The following is a 24,004-nucleotide window of genomic DNA, read 5'->3' as shown; positions in this document are numbered from 1 at the left end:
TGTGTGCGCGAGGAAGTCTCTTTGGGAGGGTTTCTGGGTGTGAGCGTACATGCCTGTGTGAGCACGCAGGTATATATGATTCATCTGTGTACAAGTGTGTCCCCAGCCCTGCCCATGTGCCAGTGTCCAGTCACCTGTGGTCATTAGTCTTTCAAGCACACATAGGCCTTTTCAGTGCAAGTGGGCACGGTGGTGGCTGGGCATCTGTAGTGTTTGTGTGTGTGCCCTTGCCTTGTGTGGGGTGTGTGTGGCACCTCAGTGGCCTATGTGCACACATCCATGTTGGTGACAGCACATGTGAGACTGAGTGGTTTGAGAGGCTGAGGGTCAGGGTATGGCTGGATGAACAGGAGCAGGGTTTTCAGTATGCGGTGACTTGGACAGAGAAAAAATAGTGTTGTGAGTGGACAGGACAGAGGAGGCAGCCTCAGCCATCCAAACTTGGGGACCAGGCTGAGGCTAAATGCAGTGACATTTCACTCCTACCCCCAGCCTCTGGCCACCCTCTCCTCCTGCTGGATGCGAGATTGACAGCAGCCTTGGAGAAATGGGTGTGATTCTCCTTCCTCTCCCCACGGCACCAACAGGATCCAGCTGTGGAGCCTGGCAGCCTGTCTCCCGTGCCGTCCTGCTGAGAGTCGAAGGGATGGATAAGGATGTGCTGTGTTAGCAAAGAGGAGAAAAGGTGGCCGAAGCCACAGGGGTGGGCCTGCATCTGCGTGTTCCCCGCTTTCAGGGTGCCGGCTAGCACACCTGTATCCTCAGAGCAGCAGACCGGTCCGGTCCTGCTCTCTCAGCCCCCCCTCCCCTCCCCAGGCTGGCTGCAGGAGCTGGCGCGCAGGCTGGAGACCCCCTACTACCTGGTGAGCCAGAGTTCAGATGGAGGGAACAGCTCGGGCCAGAGTGAAAACTGCAGCAGCAGGAGCGGCAGCGGCAGCGGCGGCGAAGCCAACGGGACCGGGCTGGAGCTTCTGGGTGGCCCGTCCCTGCGCAGCGCCTACATCACCTCCCTTTACTTCGCGCTCAGCAGTCTTACCAGTGTGGGCTTCGGCAATGTGTCCGCTAACACAGACACCGAGAAGATCTTCTCCATCTGCACCATGCTTATTGGAGGTGAGGCTGGGCTGTGGCTTTCTGGGCCCCCGTGTGCCGACCCCTCTCAGGGTCCCCAGAACTCGAGGTTCTTTGGCGGTCCACCAGTCCAGGGCTGGGAGAGATGCCCACCCACGCACCCCACCTAGGAACATGGGGACGGGCAGGGAGCAGAGGCCAGGTTTGCTAGCCAGGCCTGGAGGTGACCCTTCCTCTCCACTCTTCCCCAGCCCTGATGCATGCAGTGGTGTTTGGGAACGTGACGGCCATCATCCAGCGCATGTATGCTCGCCGCTTTCTGTACCACAGCCGCACCCGGGACCTGCGAGACTACATCCGCATCCACCGCATCCCCAAGCCCCTCAAGCAGCGCATGCTTGAGTACTTCCAAGCCACCTGGGCTGTGAACAACGGAATCGACACCACTGAGGTGTGGTGGCCTCCGGGGCGCCTCCTTCTAGACTTTTGCGTCCTCAAGGGGTTTGTGCTTGGTCTCAACGATTAGGAGCGGAGGTCTGGGTGGGCAGGAAACGCAGGAGTGTGGTTTCCCCGGTTCTCTTGCAGGGACAGCACCCACACACGAGACAGGGCAGAACCCTAGCTGGGTCTGTGGGTTCTGTGCTCACGGACGTCGGAGTCTGAGGCCAGGAGGAGGCCAGGGGCAGGGAGGAGAGGGCTGCCAAGAGCTTTCTCCCATGGACTGCATCCTGCGCACCCTAGTGCTGTCCAGGAGGCTCAGGCCTCCTTCCGTTTCCCTCCTTGCTCCTGAGGTTGGAAGTGGTGGAGAGGAGCTGGTTGGAAGGGGCCTCCTCCTCTGCTCCCCTAACTTTCTCCTACCGCCTGCCTCCAGCTGCTGCAGAGTCTCCCGGACGAGCTTCGGGCGGACATCGCCATGCATCTGCACAAGGAGGTCCTGCAGCTGCCCCTGTTCGAGGCGGCGAGCCGCGGCTGCCTGCGGGCGCTGTCCCTGGCGCTGAGGCCTGCCTTCTGCACACCCGGCGAGTACCTCATTCACCAAGGCGATGCTCTCCAGGCCCTCTACTTTGTCTGCTCGGGTTCCATGGAGGTCCTTAAAGGTGGCACCGTGCTTGCCATTCTAGGTTTGTGTGAGGGGGGGGGAAAGGGTGCTTGGGGGTGCCTGTGTCGAGGGAATTCGTGGCCATTCTGTGGGGGGGGGACAGAGATGGGAAGAGATGGGGTGCACACAGAGCCACTGAGGGGAGAAACAAGGCAGGATAGAGTCAGAAGCAACCAGAACCCCAGACGAAGCGCAAAGATGAGTCAGTGACCACAAGGTCAGGGGGAGACGGCAACCGGAGGCTCTTCCTAGGATGAGGCCAGTGAGGAGTCTGGCTTTGAAGGAGAGCCAGTGCATGATGGGATGGAGGAGCAGTGGAGAAAAGTGCAAAGGACAGCGCTCTAGGAGGGTAGAAAGAGGGCAGGACACAGCAGGCCCGAAGCCCAGATGTGTGACAGCGGAGCCAGCCTCTGCATGCCAGGTAGACTGACTCAGATGCAGAGCACACTCTTCTTCCTGTGGCTGAAGAAAGAGGGGACGTGAGACGTCAGTGTCCCAAATGAGGGCGTGGGGTCACCTCTGTAGAGGGGACAGTGCTAAGCACAAGAGTCTCACAGAGGACGGTCTGCCCAGCCCTTCCACGCCAAGGCTCTGGAAACCCACAGAAAACGTTACAGAGACATTATCATTCCCATTTCACACAGAAGGGAACGGAGCACAGGACCGCGAAGCAGCCAGGTGTCGGCCGGTGGTGCCGGGACCCGGCTGCCTGACTAAATCTCCTATGTGGTCTGCCCGGTGCCTGGAGAGCGAGGGCCAGGGAAGCGTTTCAGGAGGGCCCGGGGTACCAGGAAAGCATGTCCAAGAGCTCTGGGAAGCACAGGCCTGCACTAAGGAAAAGCCAGTAAAGGAGCTGAGCTGGGCAGGTGTGGGAGGCTCTCGGGGGCAACCCTGGAGGGCAAGGAACCCAGACCAGCCTGGATAATCCGGGCGGGTTCACATCCCATGTGGAAGAGAGATGACCAGGTCACGATCAAGTCCTTGCTGTGGGGACAGCCGGGACTCAGAGGGGTAGGGCACAGAAGAACACAGAAGGTAGTGGTGTGTGACACTGGACACCCCAGCAGCTCCTGGTGCTCATTGCCACCTCCTTGAGGAGGAGGGTGGAAGAGAGAAATACCACCAGGGGGCTCAGAGCCGGACCAAGATGGCAGACTGTGAAAGCGCTTAGCAGCTTCTGAGCCTAGACGCAGTTCGTACTGGAACTGAGAAAGGGGAGTCATGGCCAGGTAGCATGGCGTGTGCTTGGAGTCCAAGCCAGGTGGAACACTGAGGCAGGAGAATCACTTGAGCCCAGGAGTTGTAAGTCGGCCTAGGCAACATAGCCAGACGGTCCGAAAGAGAGGTGCAGTGTGGGGAGAGAGGGGAATCGAAGAGTGGGGGGGGGGAGAGAGGCGTGAATGGAGGGAGAGAGGGAGAGAAGAAGGCAGACAGGGAAGACCTGTGATGCAGCTTAGTGAGTGCAGGGTAGGTACATCGAGCACAGACCTGGGTTCAACCCCCAGCATGACCTAAAGCCAGGTGTGGAGACACATGCTTGTAGCGCTTGGGAGGTAGAGGCAGGAGGATCACCCTAGGCTACATAGTGAACTCTGCCTGGGATAAATGAAACCCTGTTTCTTTTTTTTTTCTTTTTCTTTTGTTTTGTTTTTCGAGACAGGGTTTCTCTGTGTAGCTTTGCGCCTTTCCTGGGACTCACTTGGTAGCCCAGGCTGGCCTCGAACTCACAGAGATCCGCCTGCCTCTGCCTCCCGAGTGCTGGGATTAAAGGCGTGCGCCACCACCGCCCAGCAAAACCCTGTTTGAAAAAGCAGAAGGGAAACAAAAGAATACGTAAATAAGGAAAATAGAGTTGTACCACACAAGTGTGGCTAGGAACCCTTGAGGAACCGAGCTGGATAAATTAGGTGGAAAGACGAAGTGTGACAGCCACAGACTAGTGAGAGCAGAATTGTCGAGGTGGTCCCTGGGACACTCCGAGTGGCCGCATGAGTGCCTGGCTCCGATCCTGCTGGAGCACTGTGCGTCTTGTTCTGTGTGGGCTGTACCGTCCAGTCTGGCCCTGAACTGCCGGCTCCTATTTTAGCCTCTGAGAGCTGGGAGTACATGTGCCCAGCTGTGACCTGGTTTCTGCTCTGCTTTCGCCCCAGCCTCCACCTGCCTCTTCAGCTGGGTATTCAGGTGCATCCAGCTGGCTCCTGGCGAGATGAGTCTGGCCCTGGAGTCAACAGCAGTGGTTCTGGCCCCAACCTGTTTGGGATGCAGCCAAGTGCTCCGAGACCTCTGGTAGAGGATGGCAATTGGATGGGCTGAGCCTGGAGGCTCTGGCCCAGGTGCCCGCGGCAGGTCTCTGGTTGCCGTTGGCTTTGTCCTTAGTCCTGTTCTCATTTTTCTGTCGCTTCTTTGATGAGGACAAAATGACACCTATCTTATTTCAGGTGACACAAAACACAGCTCCCTCCTTAAAATATCTCTTTGTAATCCACACGGCTCTCAAAGGATCCAGGGGCCCTCGAGCCAAGAACAGAAAACTTAAGTGAGGTGCATTCTGCACTCCGGTATGAGCAAATCCCCACGGACATTTAGAGGCCTCTGGGCTCCCTGGGTTGCTGACTGGCAGCCACCTCTCTTGGTCCCTTCCTGTCTTTCTAGTCACCTGGCTGCTCTGACAGGGCCGAGCTGCCTTTCCCCGGGGGGATGTGCATGTGGGACCAAGAGAGAGGAAATCAAGGAAGTGAGTCCTCTGGTCGGTCCTGTCCGGTGCTTCCCCAGCATCGACTCACTCGACCCTCTCCACCAGGGCCACAGACCCGGGTGTGAATCTAAGACCCTCCCCGACCCAGCATCCCCGCGGCTGCAGGACACAGTCATTTTATAGTTGCTGTCAGCCAGGTAGTTCTCAGCCTAGCACCGGAAAACCCTTCCGGGTGAGGTCAAGGCGCTCCCCTGCCCACCCCACGGGGTGAAGCAGGCAGATCAGACCAGGACAATGCCAGCCACCTGACGGTTTCACCATGCCACGCAGGGCGCTAAACGGGTACTGGTTCATGGACCAGCCGCATCCAAACCACCCGTGGGCCGTTAGGAAACCAGATTGTGAAAATCAAGTCAGGCCAGGGCCTGGACAGTCTGACTGCTATAATTTCCCCAGGGGAGTCTAATTAACAACCTGTCTGCGAACCACAGGAATTGATGACATCCTACTTAGATGCAGAGGTTTCAGCCCTTTCGAGTGCTTGAGGGCCTGGATCCCACTGTCCTTCACCGTGTGTGTGTGTGTGTGTGTGTGTGTGTGTGTGTGTGTGTGTGTGTGTGTGTTGTGTGTGTGTGTAACTGGGGATCACGCCACAGCCAGGCTTTCATGCTTCCCTCTATCAGCTCAGTCCACAGCCCGTCTCCCCTGCCCTAGTGACTTGCTAACCTTGGCTGCTTCTCCTCAGGGAAGGGTGATCTGATCGGCTGTGAGCTGCCCCAGCGGGAGCAGGTGGTGAAGGCCAACGCCGACGTGAAGGGGCTGACGTACTGCGTCCTCCAGTGTCTGCAGCTGGCCGGGCTGCACGAGAGCCTCGCCCTGTACCCGGAGTTTGCCCACGCTTTAGCCGTGGCCTCCGAGGGGAGCTCAGCTACAACCTGGGGGCTGGGGGAGTCTCTGCAGAGGTGAGGGGGCAGGGTGTGTGCGTGGAGGGGCTGGGGTGTCAGGGAGCAGAGGAAGTGAACAAAGCTGGGGGAGTAAAGAGGGAAGTGTGGGCTTGTGTGAAAGACACACACACTCACACACACACTCACACACACTCACACACACACACTCACACTCACACACACACTCTCACACACACTCACACACACACACTCACACACACACTCTCACACACACTCACACACACACACTCACACACACACACACACACACACACACACACACACACACACACCGCCTCAGGGCAGGAATCCACACTCAGCCCTTTCACATCACTGTGTCAGTCCAAGCCACAGTGTAGTGGCACACCTCTCTCTCAAAGATTGATTGATTGATTTTCAAGACAGGGTTTCTCTGTGTAACTTTGGTGCCTGTCCTGGAACTCGCTCTGTAGACCAGGCTGACCTTGAACTCACAGAGATCTACCTGGCTCTGCTTTCTGAGTGCTGGGATTAAAGGCGTGCGCCACTGCCGCCCGGCTAAAGATTTATTTTTTATTTTAAGTACATGAGTACTCTGTCTTCATGCACACCAGAAGAGGGAATCAAATCCCATTACAGATGGTTGTGAGCCACCATGTGGGTGCAGGGAATTGAACTCAGGACCTCTGGAAGAGCAGCCAGTGCTCTTAACCTCTGAGCCATCTCTCGAGCCCAGGCACATTTCTTTAATTCCAGCACTCAGAAGGCAGAGAGGTGAATCTCTGTAAGATCAAGGCCAACCCAGTCTATGTAATGAGTTCCAGGACAGCCAGGGCTACATAATAAGAGACCCTGTCTTAAAAAACAAAACAAAACAAAACAAAAACAAGCCAGTCCAGCTTTGTCCTACCTGACATACTGGGCTCTGACCAGAACAAAGCCCACTGTGAGGGGAACCACGTGTGGTCACTACGCTGCAGAACCCTGTAAGCTGCAGATAGAGGGTGGTCAGAGACTGGCTTCGGCCCTGGAGCCCACCTCTGGATAGGGCCCTGTGGAGGCCCTTGCCCCTTCTCCTTAAACAGCATGTCCCCAGGGAGTATTAGTTCCTTTCCTGTTGACAAAACATGACCAGGGCAACTTACAGAAGGAAGGAGGGCTTGTCTGGGCTCACGGTTCTGGAGGGACCATGCAGCAAGCGTGGCGGAGGAGCAGGAAGCTCACGTCTTTACTCCAGACAGGAAGTGGAGTGAAGTGGAAGGTGTAGAGACCTTCCTTTTTCCTCTCAAAGCCCACCTACTTTCACCCATCAAAGCCACGCCTCCTAAACCTCACCCAAGGTGCCATCAGCCAGAGGGAGACCAGCTGCTCAAATGCCTGAGACTGTTGGGGCATCTCTCGCTTGAACCACCACAGAGGCCTCAGATTATCACTAGCACGCACTGTAGAGTCCTGTTAGTCGGAAGGACTATGTAGAGAGGCATTATATCCACATATGGGTGGAGTTTGGGGGTGATTTTCTCCGTGGCTTGGTGATTTCGTCATGGCAACAGTGCTGCTGGTCACTTCCGCCAGGCCATTTTCCTCTGCCTGGGTTCTTCCCTGGGCCTCGGTAGGTGGTGTTGAGTCCCTGTCCCCTCTGTCCCCAGGTGGACACCAGCTCCTTGAGCGGTGACAACACTCTCATGTCCACCCTGGAGGAGAAGGAGACGGACGGGGAGCAGGGACACACCGTCTCACCAGCCCCAGCGGATGAGCCCTCCAGTCCTCTGCTGTCCCCTGGCTGTACCTCCTCCTCCTCAGCTGCCAAACTGCTGTCCCGCGTGGAACGGCACCCAGACCACGCCTAGGTGGCAGAGGGCGGCCAAGCAGGGCAGGGGTTCTGAAGCCCGAGGCCGGCCCCTCTGCTCATCCACGGACCCTCGATGGGCTGCGGCTGCCCCCCATGCCATGGAATGTACCCCCAGACCTGAGCCCCAGGTGAGCGGGCCCTGAACGTCACGGCAGGATTGCGGTGACCTGCAGGACAGAGGCACAGCTAGGCACCCCGTCCTGGGTGTCGGCCATTTTTAATTTTGAGACTGTGTGACCCAGGTTGTCCTCCACTGTGAGACCCTCCTGCCTCTGTCTCCTGAGTGCTGGGACTACGTATGTGCACCATGCCTGGCTTCATATTTTCATATTAAAAAAAGATTTTATTTTTAATGGGGGGAGGCAGGGGACTGTGCACATGAGTGCAGGTACCCACAGAGGCCAGCAGAGGGCATTGGGCCCCAGGTGGTCCTGTGAACTGTTGTATGTGAGTTCTCTGCATGAACAGAACAGGCTTTTAACTTCAGAGGCATCCCTCCAGCTCCCATCCTTCCATCTTCACCCACCCAGCCTTCAGGGGCCAAGCCCATCTCCTCCGAGAAGCCTTCCCTGATTTCTGCCAAGCCACTACCCACTAGGGGGGTGGCTTACCCTGAACTCTTGCTGTTTTGTTACTCCAGTTTACTCTTCAGCTAAAATGCAAGCTCGCCGGGCGTGGTGGTGCACGCCTTTAATCCCAGCACTCGGGAGGCAGAGGCAGGAGGATCTCTGTGAGTTCGAGGCCAGCCTGGTCTCCAAAGCGAGTTCCAGGAAAGGCGCAAAGCTACACAGAGAAACCCTGTCTCGAAAAACCAAAAAAAAAAAAAAAAAAAAAAAAAAAAAAAAAAATGCAAGCTCCTAGGAAAGGGGACTGTGTGCTAGCTTCTCAGGGTGTCCAGGTCCCCCAGCTAGCCCCGAGCTTCTGCAGCTGGTGAACACTGAACATCCCATCCCGACACCACGGTGGCTGCCCATCGTCTGATTTGTTGGTTTGTTGGGTCCATAGGGTCGTAGATGGCATTGAGGATGGCTGTGGCTCTGACCAGCACAAGTTCTCTTTCCGAGTGGGTCAGTCTGGCCCAGAATGTAGCAGCAGCCCCTCTCCGGGACAAGGTACTGGCTGGGGGACAGAGAGTGTTGGTGGACACCCCGTTTTCCTCACAGATGTCAAGCACTGTGGTGTCCTGAGCCTGGTCTTAGAGGAACTGGCAGGGGCAGCCTGCCTGGATGCCCTCACGGGCTGGGCTGGTGGTGACTGTGATGCATGACTTGGATGCCTGCCCTGCCAGCCTTCTAACAGTATAAACTCGGCCGGCGTCTGGGTCCTGCTTCCTGTCTGTAAAATGGTTGTCGTGCATGTTAATTAGAGAATGTTCCCGACGCCCTTAGCACGTGTCTGCCTGATTGGGAGGAGAGAGGGCTGGAAAAGACAGGGTTGAAAGCTGGCCTGGGTAAGACAGGCAGCCTGGAAAGTGGACAGAGGGACAGCACATCCTCTAGGACAGAATGAGAAACAGATGCAAAGAACAACTTCCAGCTAGACTAGTGGTGTATGTATGTATGTATGTATGTATGTATGTATGTATGTATGTATGTTGTATGTATGCATGCAGCACTAGGGAGGTAGAGCAGACGGAGCTCAGGACCAGCCTTGGCTTCATAGATCTGAGAGCTCCAAGACTCTATTTCATCCTGTCCCACACAGGGACAGTTTCCGGGCGGAGGTGAGCGCTGGGCAGTGTTATGCAGGGCTGCTGGGAGGGTTTCCATGCTGCTGACAATTTAGGCAAAAACTGAACAACTCGACCAAGGCCAGAAGGGAGCTGGGTGAGCCAGGTCAGTGTTCTCAGAGGCCAGGCCTGGATCCCACACCGTCCGTCTTTTAGCAGCTCTGGCTGATAACCCCATCCTCTCCACAGAGAGTGGCCTGCTCACCGTCCCTCGGGGCCCAGTGAGACAAGGAGCGCGGACACGCTGGACAAGCTGCGGCAGGCGGTGGGTGGACGAGATGGGGAGATGGGAGCCGGGAGGGAAGGGCAGGCCGCGCTGAGATGGCTGCCCAACTGACCTTGTGACCTCTCCCCCGAAGGTGGTGGAGCTGTCCGAACAGGTGCTGCAGATGCGGGAGGGCTGCAGTCACTCCGCCAGGCCGTGCACCTCATCTTGGCGCCCCAAGGGGAAGGCCAGTGTCCCGGGGCATCAGGAGAGGGGCGTGCCCAGCCACTGCCTCTGGCTCCTCCAGCCCCTGCGTGTGGACACCGGGGCACCCTCCTACTGCCTGCAGCCCCCGCAGGTTCTGTCTTGAGTGGACCTGGCCGCACCCTCGCCCAGGGCACCCTCCTCCCTCATGGCACCCTGGCCATGGGGCCCCCTGCATCTCAGAGCTCCCCTTGGCCTCGCGCCACAGCTTTATGGACCTCCACCTCAGACTCGGAGCCCCCCTGGCTCTGGAGACCTCTGCTCTGAGCCGAGCACCCCAGCATCACCCCCTCCTTCTGAGGAAGGGGCTAGGACTGGGACCTCCAGCACCTGTGAGCCAGGCTGAGGCTACCAGTACTGGAGAGCCCCCTCCGGGGTCAGGAAGCCGGGCCCTGCCCTGTGGATCCCCACAGCCTAGAGATGGTGCTCATTGGCTGCCACGGTCCGGCACAGTCCAGTGGAGCCAGGAAGAAGGCACAGGGGTCTGAGTGCTGTGGAGGTCGGGACTGCACTCACCCGCCACCTGGGCTCCGCCTCGCCTCACAGCTGCACACTGCCCGCTGGCTCAGGGCAGGGAGCCCGAGAAGGGGGAAGCTTAGCCAGCCTGAGGGTGAGCTGGAGCATCAGGCAGGCCCCAGACGAGGGAGGGGTCCACAGGTTCTGCTCCACTGACCTGCTTTGTTCCCCTCCACCAGATGGGGGCAGAGGCCTGAGGACAAGGAGGGGTCTGCCATTCCTTGCATGTGCTGTCTCACCTGTCCTCATGTTTTTTATATTAAAAAACAAAAAATAAAAGAAACTACTTTGGAACGTGGTGCTTTTTATTTAACAAAAAGAAAACCAAAAGGAGGAGTCTAAAGCTGATCAAGGAGACACAGGAGATGATGTGGCAATGGTGGGGCTCTGGCTCTGGGGAGGCACAGGGGTCCCAGCCTCTCCTGGCTTCCCCATGGTGATCCCACCTTGCCTCAAAGGCTCAAATCAATAGGCCAGCAGTTGGGCCTCCACCTCCCACTCTGGTGGAAGGGTTCTCCAGGAGCCTGAGTTCCCAGCTCAAGGGAGCTGGAATGACAGGGAAACTGAGGCCAGAGAATGCCTGGTTTCTGCTACCCGGGCAAAATCACTGTGGTGTGATTTTGGCAGCCTCAGCCCGGATGACGGCGCGATGAGGTCTGGTTGATGAGGAAGACGAATCGCAGGCTGGCGATCTGGGCAGGAGAGAAGGACAGCTCAGTGCAGAGGTGGGACAGGAATCCATGGACTAGTTTATCACGCACCAGGTGACACAACCCTGGCGTTCTCCATCCCCAACTCACCTCCACCACAGAGTTTGTTGCTAAGCCGCCACTTGGAGCCACACAGCACAGGCCGGCCATCAATATAGATGGGCCGCCGGCCCTCATTGGCAAATGAAGAAGTCACCATTGTTTTTTCAGCTTGATGACACCTATAGAGACAGAAAGGGAAATTAACGACAAGATGGAGACAACTGAAGAGAGAGCTAAGTGCCCCTCCGCCTCCTGGGATGAGGACTGAAGGCGCTTGAGACCTGGGTAGAGCTCTCAAAGCACCAACTCCGTGAGCCTGCCTCACTAGTCCACGAGGGTTCTCTAGGCACACCACATGGCCAGGGCTGGAAAGGCCAGTGAGAGGCTGGATGTCCCCCACTGTTCCTGCTGGAGTGGCAGGAGGGTGTATACCTTGCTTTCGGAGATCTTCCAGGCTGACCTTCTAGAGACAGGTCCACGTCGATCTGGTTGTCCTTGGTTGCTCTGCCCAGCGTGATCTGGGAAAGTGGTGGAGGTGAGGGGCTGGCATAGGGAAGGAGGCAGGAGCCCCACACAGGCCAGGGAGAACGAGAAAACAAGGACTGGGTAGAGAAGGGACAACCGAGGAGGGAGCCTAGGAGGGTGTCTTACCTCACGAGAGCGCATCAGGTAGCGCACCATGCGGCCCGCACACTGCCAGAGTCTGGCTGTCGAAGTCTGGAGAGCTCATGCTGAGAGGAGAGCAGGGTCAGCAAAGCAGAAAAGACCAAGCCTGAGCTCTGGGGTGGGGAGACAGGGAATGGGCTTAGCATGCCCAGATAGGCAAGGAGAGGGCTCACCGGGACAGAGGATGCCGAGGAGGAGCCACCCCCCGGGGCCCAGGCTCCTCACCTGTGATGCTGTCCACTAGCACTGCCACTTATGCGCTCCTGCTCCAGCTGCCGGATCTCCGTTTCTGCGCCGGTCAGCCACGTCAGCTCTGAGGGGAGGTGAAGAGACAGTGACGTCACCAGCCCTTCAACTGGTCCCTCCAGTTCACAAGAGCTCCAACCCCACTGTCCCCAGCAGGGCAGACTTACCATGCTCCAGGACTTCATCTCGCATGTCCCTGAGTGGTGAAAAGGATGAATCAGCTACTATCAGGCCTAGGCCCGGCCCACTAGGGCTCCCCAGGCCCTTCAGCCAAGGGCTCAGGAGTTGTTTTTACGCACCGGCCTAGCCTGGGACTGGGTAGGGAAAGGGGAAGGCAGTGAGCTGAAGCGGCCTCCCAGAGGAGAGGGTGCAGCAGGGTGGCTGGCCCAGCAGCGGCAACTGAAGCTGTGTCTGCTGGGCAGCCGGTGTGCCCGTCAAACTGGAGCCACCCCTCTCCAGGCACTCACTTGAGCTTACTGTCGTCAATCAGGTCCTCTGCGTCAGAGAAGTTTAGCACTTGGTCCCCTTAGCAGCGGCTGCACTGAACGAACAACAGAGGAGTGTGAATGTGGACTCCTGGTCCCCGGCGGCCCACGACAGCCGGGGGAGCTGAGAGCCAGGGCCAGGACAGACAGAGCCTTCTGGAGCAGAGCCAGAGGAACAGTCCCAAGTCGGGGGCTCTGACTTGACACAGGCACCCTGCCACCTAACTTGGGACAGAGGTGGTTCAAGACGAGGGACATGGGCTTGTGGGACATGGCAGGCTCACTCATGAAGTCTGAAACCCATGACGAGACGTGTGACTAACCTGCGGCTAAGGAAAGCGGCTGATCCTAGGACACCGGCTCTAAGCAACGAGAAACAAGTTCCCACACAGAGCCTCTTGGAGGAAAAAATTATATAACCTTAGATAAGCTTTCAGTGAATAGAACCATTTCCAAAATGACAACAGAAGAAGCAGGGTCTGGTGCACAAACCAGAATCCCAGTTCTTGGAGATGGAGGCAGGAGGTCAGCCTGGCTGTGGAAAACCATGACTCAAAAAAAAAAAAAAAAAAAATCTTGCTGGGCGGTGGTGGCGCACGCCTTTAATCCCAGCACTCAGGAGGCAGAGGCAGGTGGATCTCTGTGAGTTCAAGGCCAGCCTGGGCTACAGAGTGAGATCTAGGACAGGCACCAAAACTACACAGAGAGACCTGTCTTGACAAACAAAAGACAAGCTGGGTTTAAAACAATAAAAGTGAATGTCACAATAGCAAATGTTCTCCGTGGGATTCGGTGACGGGTAAGGCAGGCAGCAAGGCCCTGGGCCCACTAAAGCCAGTGGATGGACAGACGGATGGACCGACCATCTACCATCCTCCTGCAGGAGGCTGTGGTTTGGAACCAGAGCTGCAGGAGCACCAATGCAGTGAAGGGCTGACTGTCCCACGTGAGGAGCTATGGCGGAGAGTGCACGCTGCCGCAGGCGGTGGATTCGGCAAGAAGAGTGTGCCTCCACCAGCCCAGCCCAGCCCCTGGGTCACCAGCCTCCCGCAGGCCTCCCGCAGCCTGTCCAGACGGCTGTCCTAGCACTTGACCCCAGAGAAGGGAGTTCGAGGATGAGGGGGTGGCAGTAGACACTCCAGTCCTTGGGGAAGAAGAAAGATGAGGGCCCAGCTATGAAGTCCCACTGGGGAGTCCTCGGCCTAAGCCCCCCGACAACACAGACTCCCTGTCCACGAACAAGGCGCTGGAGCGGGGTGCAGATGCTGACAGGGCAACTTTAAAGGAGTCCTTTTTGTCGGTCCAACACGGGAAGAGTGAGCAGAGACGACACTCCTGGTTTGCTCCAGTTTTAATGCTACCTATAAATAACACGCTAACATCTTGTTTATGTGATGGCAAAAGATGTCAAGAAAAGACAGAAGACCCTAGAACAAGAAGTAGTAATAGCTGCTGTTTAGACTTGTGGCCCGGGAGGCCAAGCAAGCTGGCTTCCTTCCCATGATGCCAAAGGCCCTGCCGCTCTCTAAGGAGCAGGTTCAGTGCTGCTGTTTTTTCTGCAAGCTGAGGTGAAGAGGACACTGGCAGGCACCTGTGGCTCTAACACAGGAGGACACTGTGCCCTCGGCACCTCACACACGCTGGCTGCTCACGCTGCAGCTCCCGGGGTGTTACCTGTCTGATCCTCGAGTAGGTAATACTGCTTCATGAGCTGCCAGTGGGCCTGCAGAGACTTGGCCGTACGCGCCAGGTAGAAGGCATCGGGTGTCTGTGCAACAAGTCCTGGAAGGTCTCCAAGGTGGGCTGGCTGGTCTGGAGACGAGAAATAGGCTCTTCACGCCAGGGTTTCTCATCCCACCCCACTGCTGTCCCCAAACCTCCAAAGGAACTGGAAGAAGCAAGGGTCACCCAGGGGCCAGGCATGGTTTCTTCCCAAGACCCATCACAAAGGCCCTACAGATGTGTTCATCTGCATGTGTGTGCAGACCACAGACGGGGCAGGCAAGACTCCTGCTGGTGGTTTTCCAAGTGGTCCAGCTCGTACCCTGTCAGGTCCCCAACCTTACCGATCCTACTTTGCTCAGCAGCTGCTCCTCAGCCTTGCTGAACAGGGCCTTGCTCTGAATGGCTGCAATGGCTTCTTGGGTGCAGTTGCTCATGGCCTGGCAAGCCAGCCTGCGCATGGAAAGAAATGAAGGGCAGAGCTGGAAGGAGGGAGTCAAATAATCTGGGTTTCCTGCTCCCCAAACAAGAAGCCTTTGGGACTTAGAGCTCCTAAGCTAGAGGTCCTTGGTAGAAATATCCTGAGGCTTAGCACAGCACCAGGGCTATTATTCCGACCTCTTGGGCTTTCATCTCTGCATTGGCTCTGTGTTTCTTATTTAATAAGAGTGTTCATCTATATCCCAGTGAATGAAGAGGGAATTCATTAAATGGAAGTCATAGTCTCTAAAGACTCAAGTGTGGTGGCACATGCCTGTAATTCCAGCCTGCAGGAGATGGAGGCAGGAGGATTGCTCAAAGTTCAAGGCCAGTCTGGGCTACAGATAAGCTCCAAATCAGCCAGATATACACAGGAAGACCTGGGCTCCAAACAAGCCAACAGGAGAGAGGCCTGGGTCCGAGACGTCTCCTGGGACCAGCTGCACGCCTCTTCCAGCCCTCCTCGGCCCACGGCTAAGCTGCCTGCCACTCATTAAGCACTGCCCACCGCTCCCTTCCCCATGCCGAGGCCAACATGTTTCCTGGTGTCTCTGGGCTATGGCTACGGCTTACGTGGGCAGGTGTCAGGGCTGTGGAGGAGGAGAGCTGGGCGTTCAGCACCAAACCCAGCGCTGAGGACCCTGAATTAAGTGACCGAGGAGGAGTTTGCTGCTTATGTGTGTGAGCTTATTTGAAACTCTGCTGACACGAGAAGGGTCTTGGGGCTCTTGTTTCAGTTCTCTCTTTGTCTGTCTGTCTGTCTGTTTTCCAAGGCAGGGTTTCTCTGGAGCCTTGGCTGTCCTGGAACTCGGAGATCCACCTGCCTCTGCCTCCCACGCACTAGGGGCTCAGTTCCTCTTCAAATAAGGAACTGTGAGAGGCCACTGTGGCAAAGTCCAGGGGTGACAATGGTGGACTGGGACTCCTGGCCATTTGTGGGCAATTGTTTCCTACGCCACTTTCTCTACCTTCAGACTCTGCTGTTTCTCTAGAAGGAACCAAAGGAAGGAGCGTCTCTGTAAAACCTGGCAGGTCCCCAATTATCCCAGAGGACACCAGGCCCCAGCCCTGCCTCCAAGCCCTCCTTTGAGCCTGGTAGAATCTGGCCGACCTGTACCCAGTTCCAGTTCGTGTGGCCCCAGCCCCTCCCTCTACCAGAGCGCCCACTCACTTGGAGATGACAGGGTCGTAGAGCAGGGCGTACCAACGCTCTTGAACTTCGCGGAGGGTGAAGCGGCAGCTGAACTTCACACCCAGGTGGACGGACGTCAGGTCATTGGTCTGCAAGACCGAGACTGGTTTGCCCCAGCCTCAGCACTGGAAGAGTCCTTCCCTCGGAAGCCACAGGGTCCTCCAAGCTAGTATGGGGGTTGGGATTCGGAGGGTAGGGGAGAAGGGAGCCCAGGCCACGGTGGGGTCGGTGGGTGAACTACCTGCAGCACGGCATTGATGAGTAGGAGGTCATCTGCGGGCTTCCACCGGCCCAGGTCCTTCGTCACCTGAAGCGGCTGTTTGCTTTTCTTCACACGCTTGGCGAGTCCAGGGGCTGGGGCAGGGCTGGGCGTCACAGGAGTGCTGGGGGCCTTGGACACCTGGGTGCAGGACGACCACAGTGAACTCAGAGCTGGGGTCAGAAAGCCGGCCTCAGAGCGACTGCGCACACACCGCGACAGCCGCTTCAGAGACAGAGCAGCAGCCACGCTGAGTGCTCAGCTCTCCAATCCCCACCCCGGCAGATCACTTCTCCATAACTCTTGACCAGATGGGGTCTTCTCTCTGCTTGTGGTACCCTCGGGCTGAGAATGGAGGTGGGTGGGGAGGATACCAGGGAACTACTCTGGCTGGTGCACTGTCTGGGGCCAGAGCATTGCCACCTGGGGGTTATTTTTACACCCTGCAAAGCTGGGAACAAGCTGTCTGCTCCCAGAATAGATACACGCTCCCTGCCTCCCACACCGAATGTGATACAGGATGCACTGGCAGAGGGGGAGCTGCAGGAAAGGGAGCAGGCAAGACAGGAGGGAGGGATCCAGAGTGGGGCTGGGATGGCTGGGTCCCCCCCCAGCCTCATCTGTCTGGGGAAACACACACTCCAGCACTCCCCGGCCCCATGCCGTACCCAGTTCCTTACCTTCTTCTTCTCACTAGAGGAGGGTTCGCTCCCCGAACAGCGGCCTGATTCCACTCCACTGGCTCCCTTCACCCGGGTAGAGGATTTGGCCAGGCTACTCTCTACCAGCTCATCATCAAATTTTTTCCTTTTGATGAACCTGTCGGAGGTGCTGCACTGTCAGCCGCCGGTCCCCACCCAACGTCCAGAGAGCAGCTTCCCAATGGGAGGTGCTGCCCAGCTGCCTCCACTTCCCACCAGTGCCTGGCCCAGTGGACAGGGAATAACCAAACCCGAGTCCCGAGATGACAGACTAGAGACTGCAGCCCTGACAGAGGCTGGTCACCTCTCTCCCCTGTCCTCAGTACCACGCGGAGGGACCAGCAGGGAAAGGAGAGGAAAAGGTCGGGCTCAGATGGCCATTTCCAACAAAGGTGAAGGCATGTGGTACCTAATCCCACATGCCTTCCCCTCCCAGCCCCTCTGAACCCAGACTACCTGGAAGAGCTTCTCCGTTTAGGGATAGTGCCCAGGGCCTGGGAGGAGGCTCGCTTCTGCCCCGCCAGGGACTCTTCATCCTCTGAACGGCTGGCGGTGCCTGATGCCATCAGGGATGAATCTAGCAGCCCTGGGAATCTAGAAAAAAGAAAGTGTGAACTCAGGCTTCCCAAGTGCCCTCCTCCTTGCCAGTCCCTTCCGCCTCCTGGAGGCTTGAGGTTTTAAGGTGGGAGTTCCTTGGCCATCCAGATGTATCTGGCTCAGGCCCGGTGCAGGCCTTCCATGCTGGGCAGCTCCCCCAGTACTGCAAAGCGTCCTGTCGTGGAGCACGTGGTGCTCAGGCCAGACTGGGACGCCGACACCCCAGGCTCTGGGCCCAACTGCTCCCTCTGCCATCAGACTGCACCGTGCAGCAGCTCGGCACAAAGTCAGTCAGCTGTGGCTCTGCCAAGAGCTGCATGGGTGGTGCTGGTTGGGGGGTGGGTGGGGCCGCAATGCCCAGCCAGGACCGAAAGACACTTGCGCAAGGCCCGGGCTGGGGTCAGCAGATGCTTGGTGCCCGAGCATCTGGACACTGGCCTGGCCTCATACTACCTTTGTCCATCCTCTCACTGTCCAAAGCCGCTGGCTCCAAACCACAGGGCTAGGAGGACCGGTCCCACAGGCTCATCCAAGGATTCTGACCAAGTGAGCTGAGACGCCGAGAAGAGAGTCTGCAAAGGGGAAATAAGGCTCTCTCAGGCTGAGGTTTCTAAGGGCCAAACCTACTCCCCACTTCCTTAGACTTGCTCCTGTTCCCTAGCTCCTAAGGTAGGGAGGGCGTCTGTGGTGGAAAGGGGCATAAAGCGCCACCTTCAGTTACGCTTCAGCAGCAGCTATTACCTGGCCTGATGACTCCCACCTTTAACCCCAGGACCGGGAGGCAGAGGCAGGTGGATCTCTCTCGAGTTTGAGGCCAACCTGGCCTACCCAGCAAGCCAGGGCTACAAAGTGAGACCCTGCTTCAAATAATAAAAACAAAAATAAAAGTAGCTATGTGGACGTCACTGAGACCTTGGAGAGTATGATAAAAGCTGCAGACAGAAGACATTCTAGGTTCAGGTCTAGACCCCTCTCATTTCACCAGCGGGTCCCAAAGGAAACATCCTGACCGTCAAGTAGAAAGGGCCAAGGGACTCTCGGCTCACATTTTCCCTTCAGCTGCCCGCTCACATCAGCAGCGCAGCCCCTCTCCTAGGCCGCAGCCCGTGCCTCACTGCAACCCCGCCCCCTTCCACTTGCAGATTTGCTTAAGTGGGTGGTACCTTCGAAAGATTAAGAAGTGGTGTGGGAACTGTGTGAATGCATCCCCACCGCCTTGGAGAGCCGCTTCCAACCCAAGGGAAACAAACTCAGGTGCAGACTTCCTGGTGGGCTGTCTGCAGGCCCCGCCCCCTCGGACGCGGGGCGGGAGGGGGGTACGGGGGGGGGTCGGGAGGGGCTCGCAGCGCAAAGTTCTGGCTCTGCCCGTGAGGACGCTCGCTGCTCGCCCCGCTCCGGAGGGAAACCGGACGGCTGGGGGGGCGCGGGCACCCAACCCCCCGGGGGAGGGCGAAGGTGCCCAGTCCACCAGCCACTGGGCCGTGTCTCTGCCCTCCTTCCCGCCCCTCCGCCCCTCCTCCGCCCGCGAGAGCCCACCCGAGGTGAGGGAGCGGCCCAGGTCTGCTTCGGGGACTCTGGGGAGGAGTGGGCATGTAAGTCAGCTCTGCAGCTCACAGTACTGCAACGACACGCCAGCCACCATGCGCTCGCGCTCTGACTCTGAGCCGCACCGGCTGCAGGGAGCGAGCCGGGACCAACTCCCGGCCAATGCTCCCCCCCCGCCTCCCACCCATTCCAGCATGTCACCTTTGCGCATGCGTACCGCCGCAGGCCAGCGGCTAGCCCGGTCAGACTCACGCATGCGCAGATCTTTCCGGGCGATCCCGGGGCGGGGCCCCGAATCTTGTTGGGGGGGGTCGTTGTGCCCCGCGGCACACTGTGAAGCGCCACCCCACCCCAGTTCGACTCAGAACACCAGGGGACGAACCGCGAGGTCTCACCATTCCTAGGCTGCCAGCTCCAACAATGTCTCCGCGGCGACGGGAGCAGCCGCAGGGCCAAAGCCGGCTTCCGTGAGAATCAGCTACTTCCGGGTTGCGGGGGCGGGGCCGCGCGATCTTTTCCGGTTCGCCCTGGAAACGGGAGTGAGAGGGGCGTGGCTCGGCGCGGGGGGCGGGGGCGCTGCCGGAAGCCGGAAGTGGGACTGTCCCGAGTGGAAAAGGCACCTAGGGAGGCGTTGCAGTAGGCGTTAGTGGGTTACCGTAAGAACCTGAGACGCTTCCCGGTTCGCAAGAGCCGCGGGGAGGACGGCGCTCGTGGGGAGACCCAGCCCAGGCGTCGCGGGGAGGGCCGGGGCCGCAGGGTGAGCCTGAGCTTCCTAATTGGCTCCAAGCTTGCAGCGTCTCCCAGGGCCGGACTTGGTAGTTTTGTCGGCCGGTGTTTTCAGATGAAGTATTCTGCCAGGCCCTCCGGGAAGCGCAAGACAGACTTGCTGTCGCAGGGGAGATGTGGCGTGCAGGAGATGAGGAGGGTTCGTGCCGAAGGGGGAGATGCAGGATGGTGGCCGCGGTCCCAAGGAAACACCCCGGGAGAAGGATCGGTTACGTCCGTGGGCTCCACCTAGACTGTGAGGGCAGGCGTGGGTGCCAGGGGACCAACCGAGTCACTTTCAGAGGACAGTGTTCCCTCAGAGAACTACTGGGAAGAACTGGTTTCCAGAGACCGGGAAACGTCGGGAGTTCGGGGGCCCTGAGAGATGCCTAGGAAAGCTAGGGAAACCGGACTTGAATAATTCCGTTTGTTTCATGCCCGCTTCGACGGTCACAAAAGTGTACGAGCTCTGGCAGGTGTAGCTCGTTGGAAGAGCATTTGCCTAACGTGTCTGTCGTCCTGAATTCAAGTGTCAAGTGGATGACTTGCCCATGACAGTTTATGACCACCTCTCAGGTTCAAGTCTCCATTTAATTTACCGGGACTAACTTATTTAATGAGTGTGTACCTGTTTTATCTCCCCCAAAACACTAAGTTTTCTGGTACACAGTGTGCTGGTTAGATTTTGTCAACTTGACATTAGCTAGAGTCATCTGCTGAGAGGGACCCTCAATTGAGAAAAATGCCTCCCTCAGATTGGCCAGGTCTGTGAGACATCTTGATTGGAAAGAGGTAGGAGGGCTCAGCCTACGATGGGAGGTACTGGCCCTGCCTGGGCAGGCGGTCCTGTTTTGTAACTGAAAGCAGGGTGAGCAAGCTGTGGAGAGCCTGTCAGAGTTTCCTCCATGGCGTCTGCTTCAGTACCTGCCTTGAGGTTCCTGCCCCGGCTTTCCTCGGTAATTGAAAGTTGGAAGATGAAATAAGCCCTTATCTTCCCAAGTTACTTTTAGTAGTAGTGTTTTGGTCTCGGCAACAGGAAGCTAAATATGGTGTAGTTTAGTATCTATCCTAGACGAGAATTAGTTGGGTGCTCTTCTCTAATGGGTTACAGTTTTTTAAACTAAGAATGGAAGACCTGGGGCATGCCAGGCAAGCAGTGTATCACCAAGCCACATCACCAGCCCTAACAAGGGATTGGTCTGGTGAAGAACTGGATTGGTATGGTCCAGTGTTTAAGAGTTGTCTTTCTTCTTGCTAAGATAAGATACCTGTTAAAAGCCGCTTAAGGAAGGGGGGGGTTGTTTTACCTGACCGTTTGTGAGGGGGGCGGCGGCGGCGGGGGGGATGCAAAACATGGCAGGGAAGGCATGGTGGCGTGGGGCGACTGCTCATGTTGTGTCGCATGAATCTTAAAGAGTCTTATTAATAAAATCAAACCTGGAGCCAGGTATTGGGGTGAAGCTGGAAGATCAGAGAACCAGAACAAGCCACAGCTACCTCACCTCACCGGATCCTCAGCTGGTCCTGTTTCCTCAGACTGATGCCTCTGAGTCCTCATCCAAATGGATCTCAGCTGAACTGCTGCTCAAAAGCCTGAAAGCTTAACCAGCCAAATGCTTCTAGTTTCTGGTCCTCACACCTTATATACCTTACTGCTTTCTACCATCACTCCCTGGGATTAAAGGCTCGCTTTCTGGGATTAAAGGCATGATGAGTCACCATGGTTGGCTGTATCCTTGAACATAAGAATTTCTGCCTCTGGAATGCTAGGATTAAAGGCGTGTGCTACCACTGCCTATCCTCTATGTTTAATATTGTGGCTGTTCTATCTCTGACCCCCAGATAAGTTTATTAGCGTGCACAATATTTTGGTGAACACAATACCACCACAATGTTGTGTCCATAGTGCAGAGAGATGAAGGATTGATGCCCTAGACCAGGGAATGGTATCATCTGCATTTAGGGAAGGTCTTCCCATCTCAGTTAAACCTCTAGAAACAGCCTCACAGACACACCCAGACTGTTGTCTTCTAGGTGTCTCTAAATGAGGCTAAAATGACAAGTTTAACTGTCACAAATCCGCTCCTGACACTCCAGCTTATCACCTTTGTGTAGGAAATGTCTATTAGCTGGTGGTGCCACTGGAGCTCTGTCAAATACATCACTTTTCTTTCTTGGTTTGTTTTTGCTGTTGCTGTTATTGTTTTGTTTTGAGGCACTGTTTCTCTATGTAGCCCTGGCTGTTCTAGAACTCACTCTGTAGACCAGGCTGCTGGTGGGGGGCTCACGTCTTTAATCCTAGCACTCAGGAGGCAGAGGCAGGGGGATCTCTGTGTGTTTGAGGCCAGCCTGGTCTACAGAGTGAGTCCAGGACAGCCTGATCTGTTATACAGGGAAACCCTGTCTTGAACCCCCCAACACTCATAAAAATAAATAAATTGTAACATACCCTAAAGTCTTGTGTTCACTTTTTTTTTTTTTTTTTTGATTGGATGTGAGATTTATTAGTGAACATGTTTTGGGGTATGGGAGAGCACAGTGAAAGCCATCAGGACTACAGGGTCTGCCACTTGTCCAGGGGATCACAATTGGGGATACATTTGACCCCCTAGCCATTGGGAATGAGCTGGTTGTCAACTATCATGTCTTCAAATTCATCTGCATTAGACTTGGTGAAGCCCCACATTATTTACTTTTTGTTTTGTTTTTCAAGACAGGGTTTCTCTGTGTAGTTTTGGTGTCTGTCCTGGAGCTCACTCTGTAGACCAGGCTGGCCTTGAACTCACAGAGATATGCCTGGCTCTGCCTCCCCAAGTGCTGGGATCAAAAGTGTGCACCACCCCACCCACCCCCACTCACCCAACCCCCACATTATTGAGATGTGGATCTTCTAGAGGCCGGGGAACTTGGCTCTATGCAGAGCCTTGATCACATGTTCCTTATTCTGAAACCTAGTGCAGATGGACATGATGACCTGGCCACTGTGTCCTAGTGTAGCCCACATAGGCAGCAGGCTAAGTGTTACCAAGGAGGCTGCTGTTTGCAGCCATTGCACACAGGCCTCCGCGAAGAAAGGGACCTGGGCAGCTCAACTAGCTGCAATCATGTTCATTTCTTTGTCTTTCTTTCTTTCTTCCTTTCTTTTATTTTTTTGTTTGTTGTTGTTGTTTTTGGAGACGGTCTCTCTACATAGCTGTGGCTGTCCTATAACTTACTTGGTAGACAAGGCTGGTATCAAACTCACAGATATCTGCCTATCTTTGTCTCCCATGTGCTGGGATTAAAAGCATGTGCCACCATGCCTGGCTTCATGTTCATTTCTTAATGCAAAAATGAAGTCAGTTCATTTTTAAAAGACCCCCAAAGTCTTAACACTTTCAAAATTATTCAAAAGTATAAAGTCTCAGGCAGATCTCTGTGAGTTCAAAGCCAGCCTGGTACACAGAGTGAGTTCCAGGACAGCCAAAGCTACATAGAGAAACCCTGTCTCAAAAAAAGAAAGAAAAAAAGAAGAAGAATAGAAAAAAGTATAAAGCCTCAGAGTCTTTATGAGACTCAGGCAGTCTCTTAACTGTGAGCCTAGGTAAAATAAAATACAAGTTACCCACAATATACAAAGGCACAGAGTAAGTATTTCCATTCCAAAAGAGTGCTATGGATGTAGGGAAGATCGGGCTGATGGCTGGAAAGGTGACTCAGTCTGTAAAGTGCTTGCTGCTAAAGATGAGGCCAAAGCAAGACCGAAACCCAGCAAGGCAAACACTCTCACAGCTCCATGTCTGGAATCTGGATTCAAGATGGAATGATCTGGGTTCCAACTCTTAAGCAGCCCTGGCCCTCCAGCTTTGCCACCAGAAGCATGTGCAGCTTTTCTCTTGGGCCAGATCCATTCTCCGCCTGCAGCTTTCCTCAACAGATGTCCCACACACAGTCCTAGGCCTCCCAACATCCATTGCAATTTAAGTATTCCTTTTACATCATCATGAAGTGGATTCTCAGGACCTTTCTCTAGGGAACCTGACCCTGCCTCACCTTGCCTGGCCTTAAAGACTTCCTTGCTATAAGCTCCCATGGCTCCATAACTCTTGCATTATGCATGCTTATATATTGTTTTTGACTAAATCTCAGTCGTTCAAGTTCACCAATGAAGACTTGGAGCCAGGTGCTGGGGTGAAAACTAGCTAGTTCAGAGAGGAAGAGAAAGCACCCGGCTGATCTTCCTCCTCCCAGAAAGAGATCT

The 24,004-nt window shown here is 56.0% G+C and overlaps 2 protein-coding genes and 1 non-coding gene across 3 annotated transcripts in view; 1 reads left to right on the top strand and 2 right to left on the bottom strand.

Annotated features, from left to right (window-relative positions):
* LOC114696697 (potassium voltage-gated channel subfamily H member 3-like) overlaps positions 1-9,721 on the top strand; it is a 23,640-nt gene extending 13,919 nt beyond the window's left edge. Inside the window, 10 exon segments of the mRNA XM_037197804.1 lie at positions 671-1,113; positions 1,323-1,522; positions 1,943-2,192; positions 5,611-5,754; positions 5,757-5,827; positions 7,438-7,603; positions 7,606-7,768; positions 8,646-8,752; positions 9,559-9,582; positions 9,585-9,721. Of these exon segments, the coding sequence (XP_037053699.1) occupies positions 671-1,113; positions 1,323-1,522; positions 1,943-2,192; positions 5,611-5,754; positions 5,757-5,827; positions 7,438-7,603; positions 7,606-7,768; positions 8,646-8,752; positions 9,559-9,582; positions 9,585-9,706 (1,690 nt within the window). The 3' untranslated portion in view covers positions 9,707-9,721.
* A 1,237-nt stretch (positions 9,722-10,958) lies between these two features.
* Mcrs1 (microspherule protein 1) lies at positions 10,959-17,460 on the bottom strand. Its single transcript, XM_037197803.1, is given in 20 exon segments — positions 10,959-11,000; positions 11,002-11,046; positions 11,155-11,169; positions 11,171-11,245; positions 11,247-11,285; positions 11,539-11,564; positions 11,567-11,624; positions 11,758-11,797; positions 11,799-11,885; positions 12,034-12,085; positions 12,186-12,214; positions 12,486-12,543; positions 13,691-13,749; positions 14,156-14,264; positions 14,267-14,315; positions 14,570-14,678; positions 15,877-15,986; positions 16,139-16,297; positions 16,837-16,975; positions 17,314-17,460. Coding segments are annotated over 20 exon segments (1,410 nt in total). The 5' UTR covers positions 17,424-17,460.
* Positions 17,461-22,736: 5,276 nt separating this feature from the next.
* On the bottom strand, positions 22,737-22,866 carry LOC114696700. The gene has a single exon (XR_003735049.1). It is a non-coding gene; the product is annotated as a small nucleolar RNA SNORA70 (small nucleolar RNA).
* Between the last annotated feature and the right edge of the window lie 1,138 nt (positions 22,867-24,004).

Source organism: Peromyscus leucopus, chromosome 20 (assembly GCF_004664715.2).
Source record: "Peromyscus leucopus breed LL Stock chromosome 20, UCI_PerLeu_2.1, whole genome shotgun sequence".
Lineage (NCBI taxonomy): Eukaryota > Metazoa > Chordata > Mammalia > Rodentia > Cricetidae > Peromyscus > Peromyscus leucopus.
Note: the sequence above shows the minus strand (reverse complement) of the source record. Positions and strands in the feature narration are given on the sequence as shown.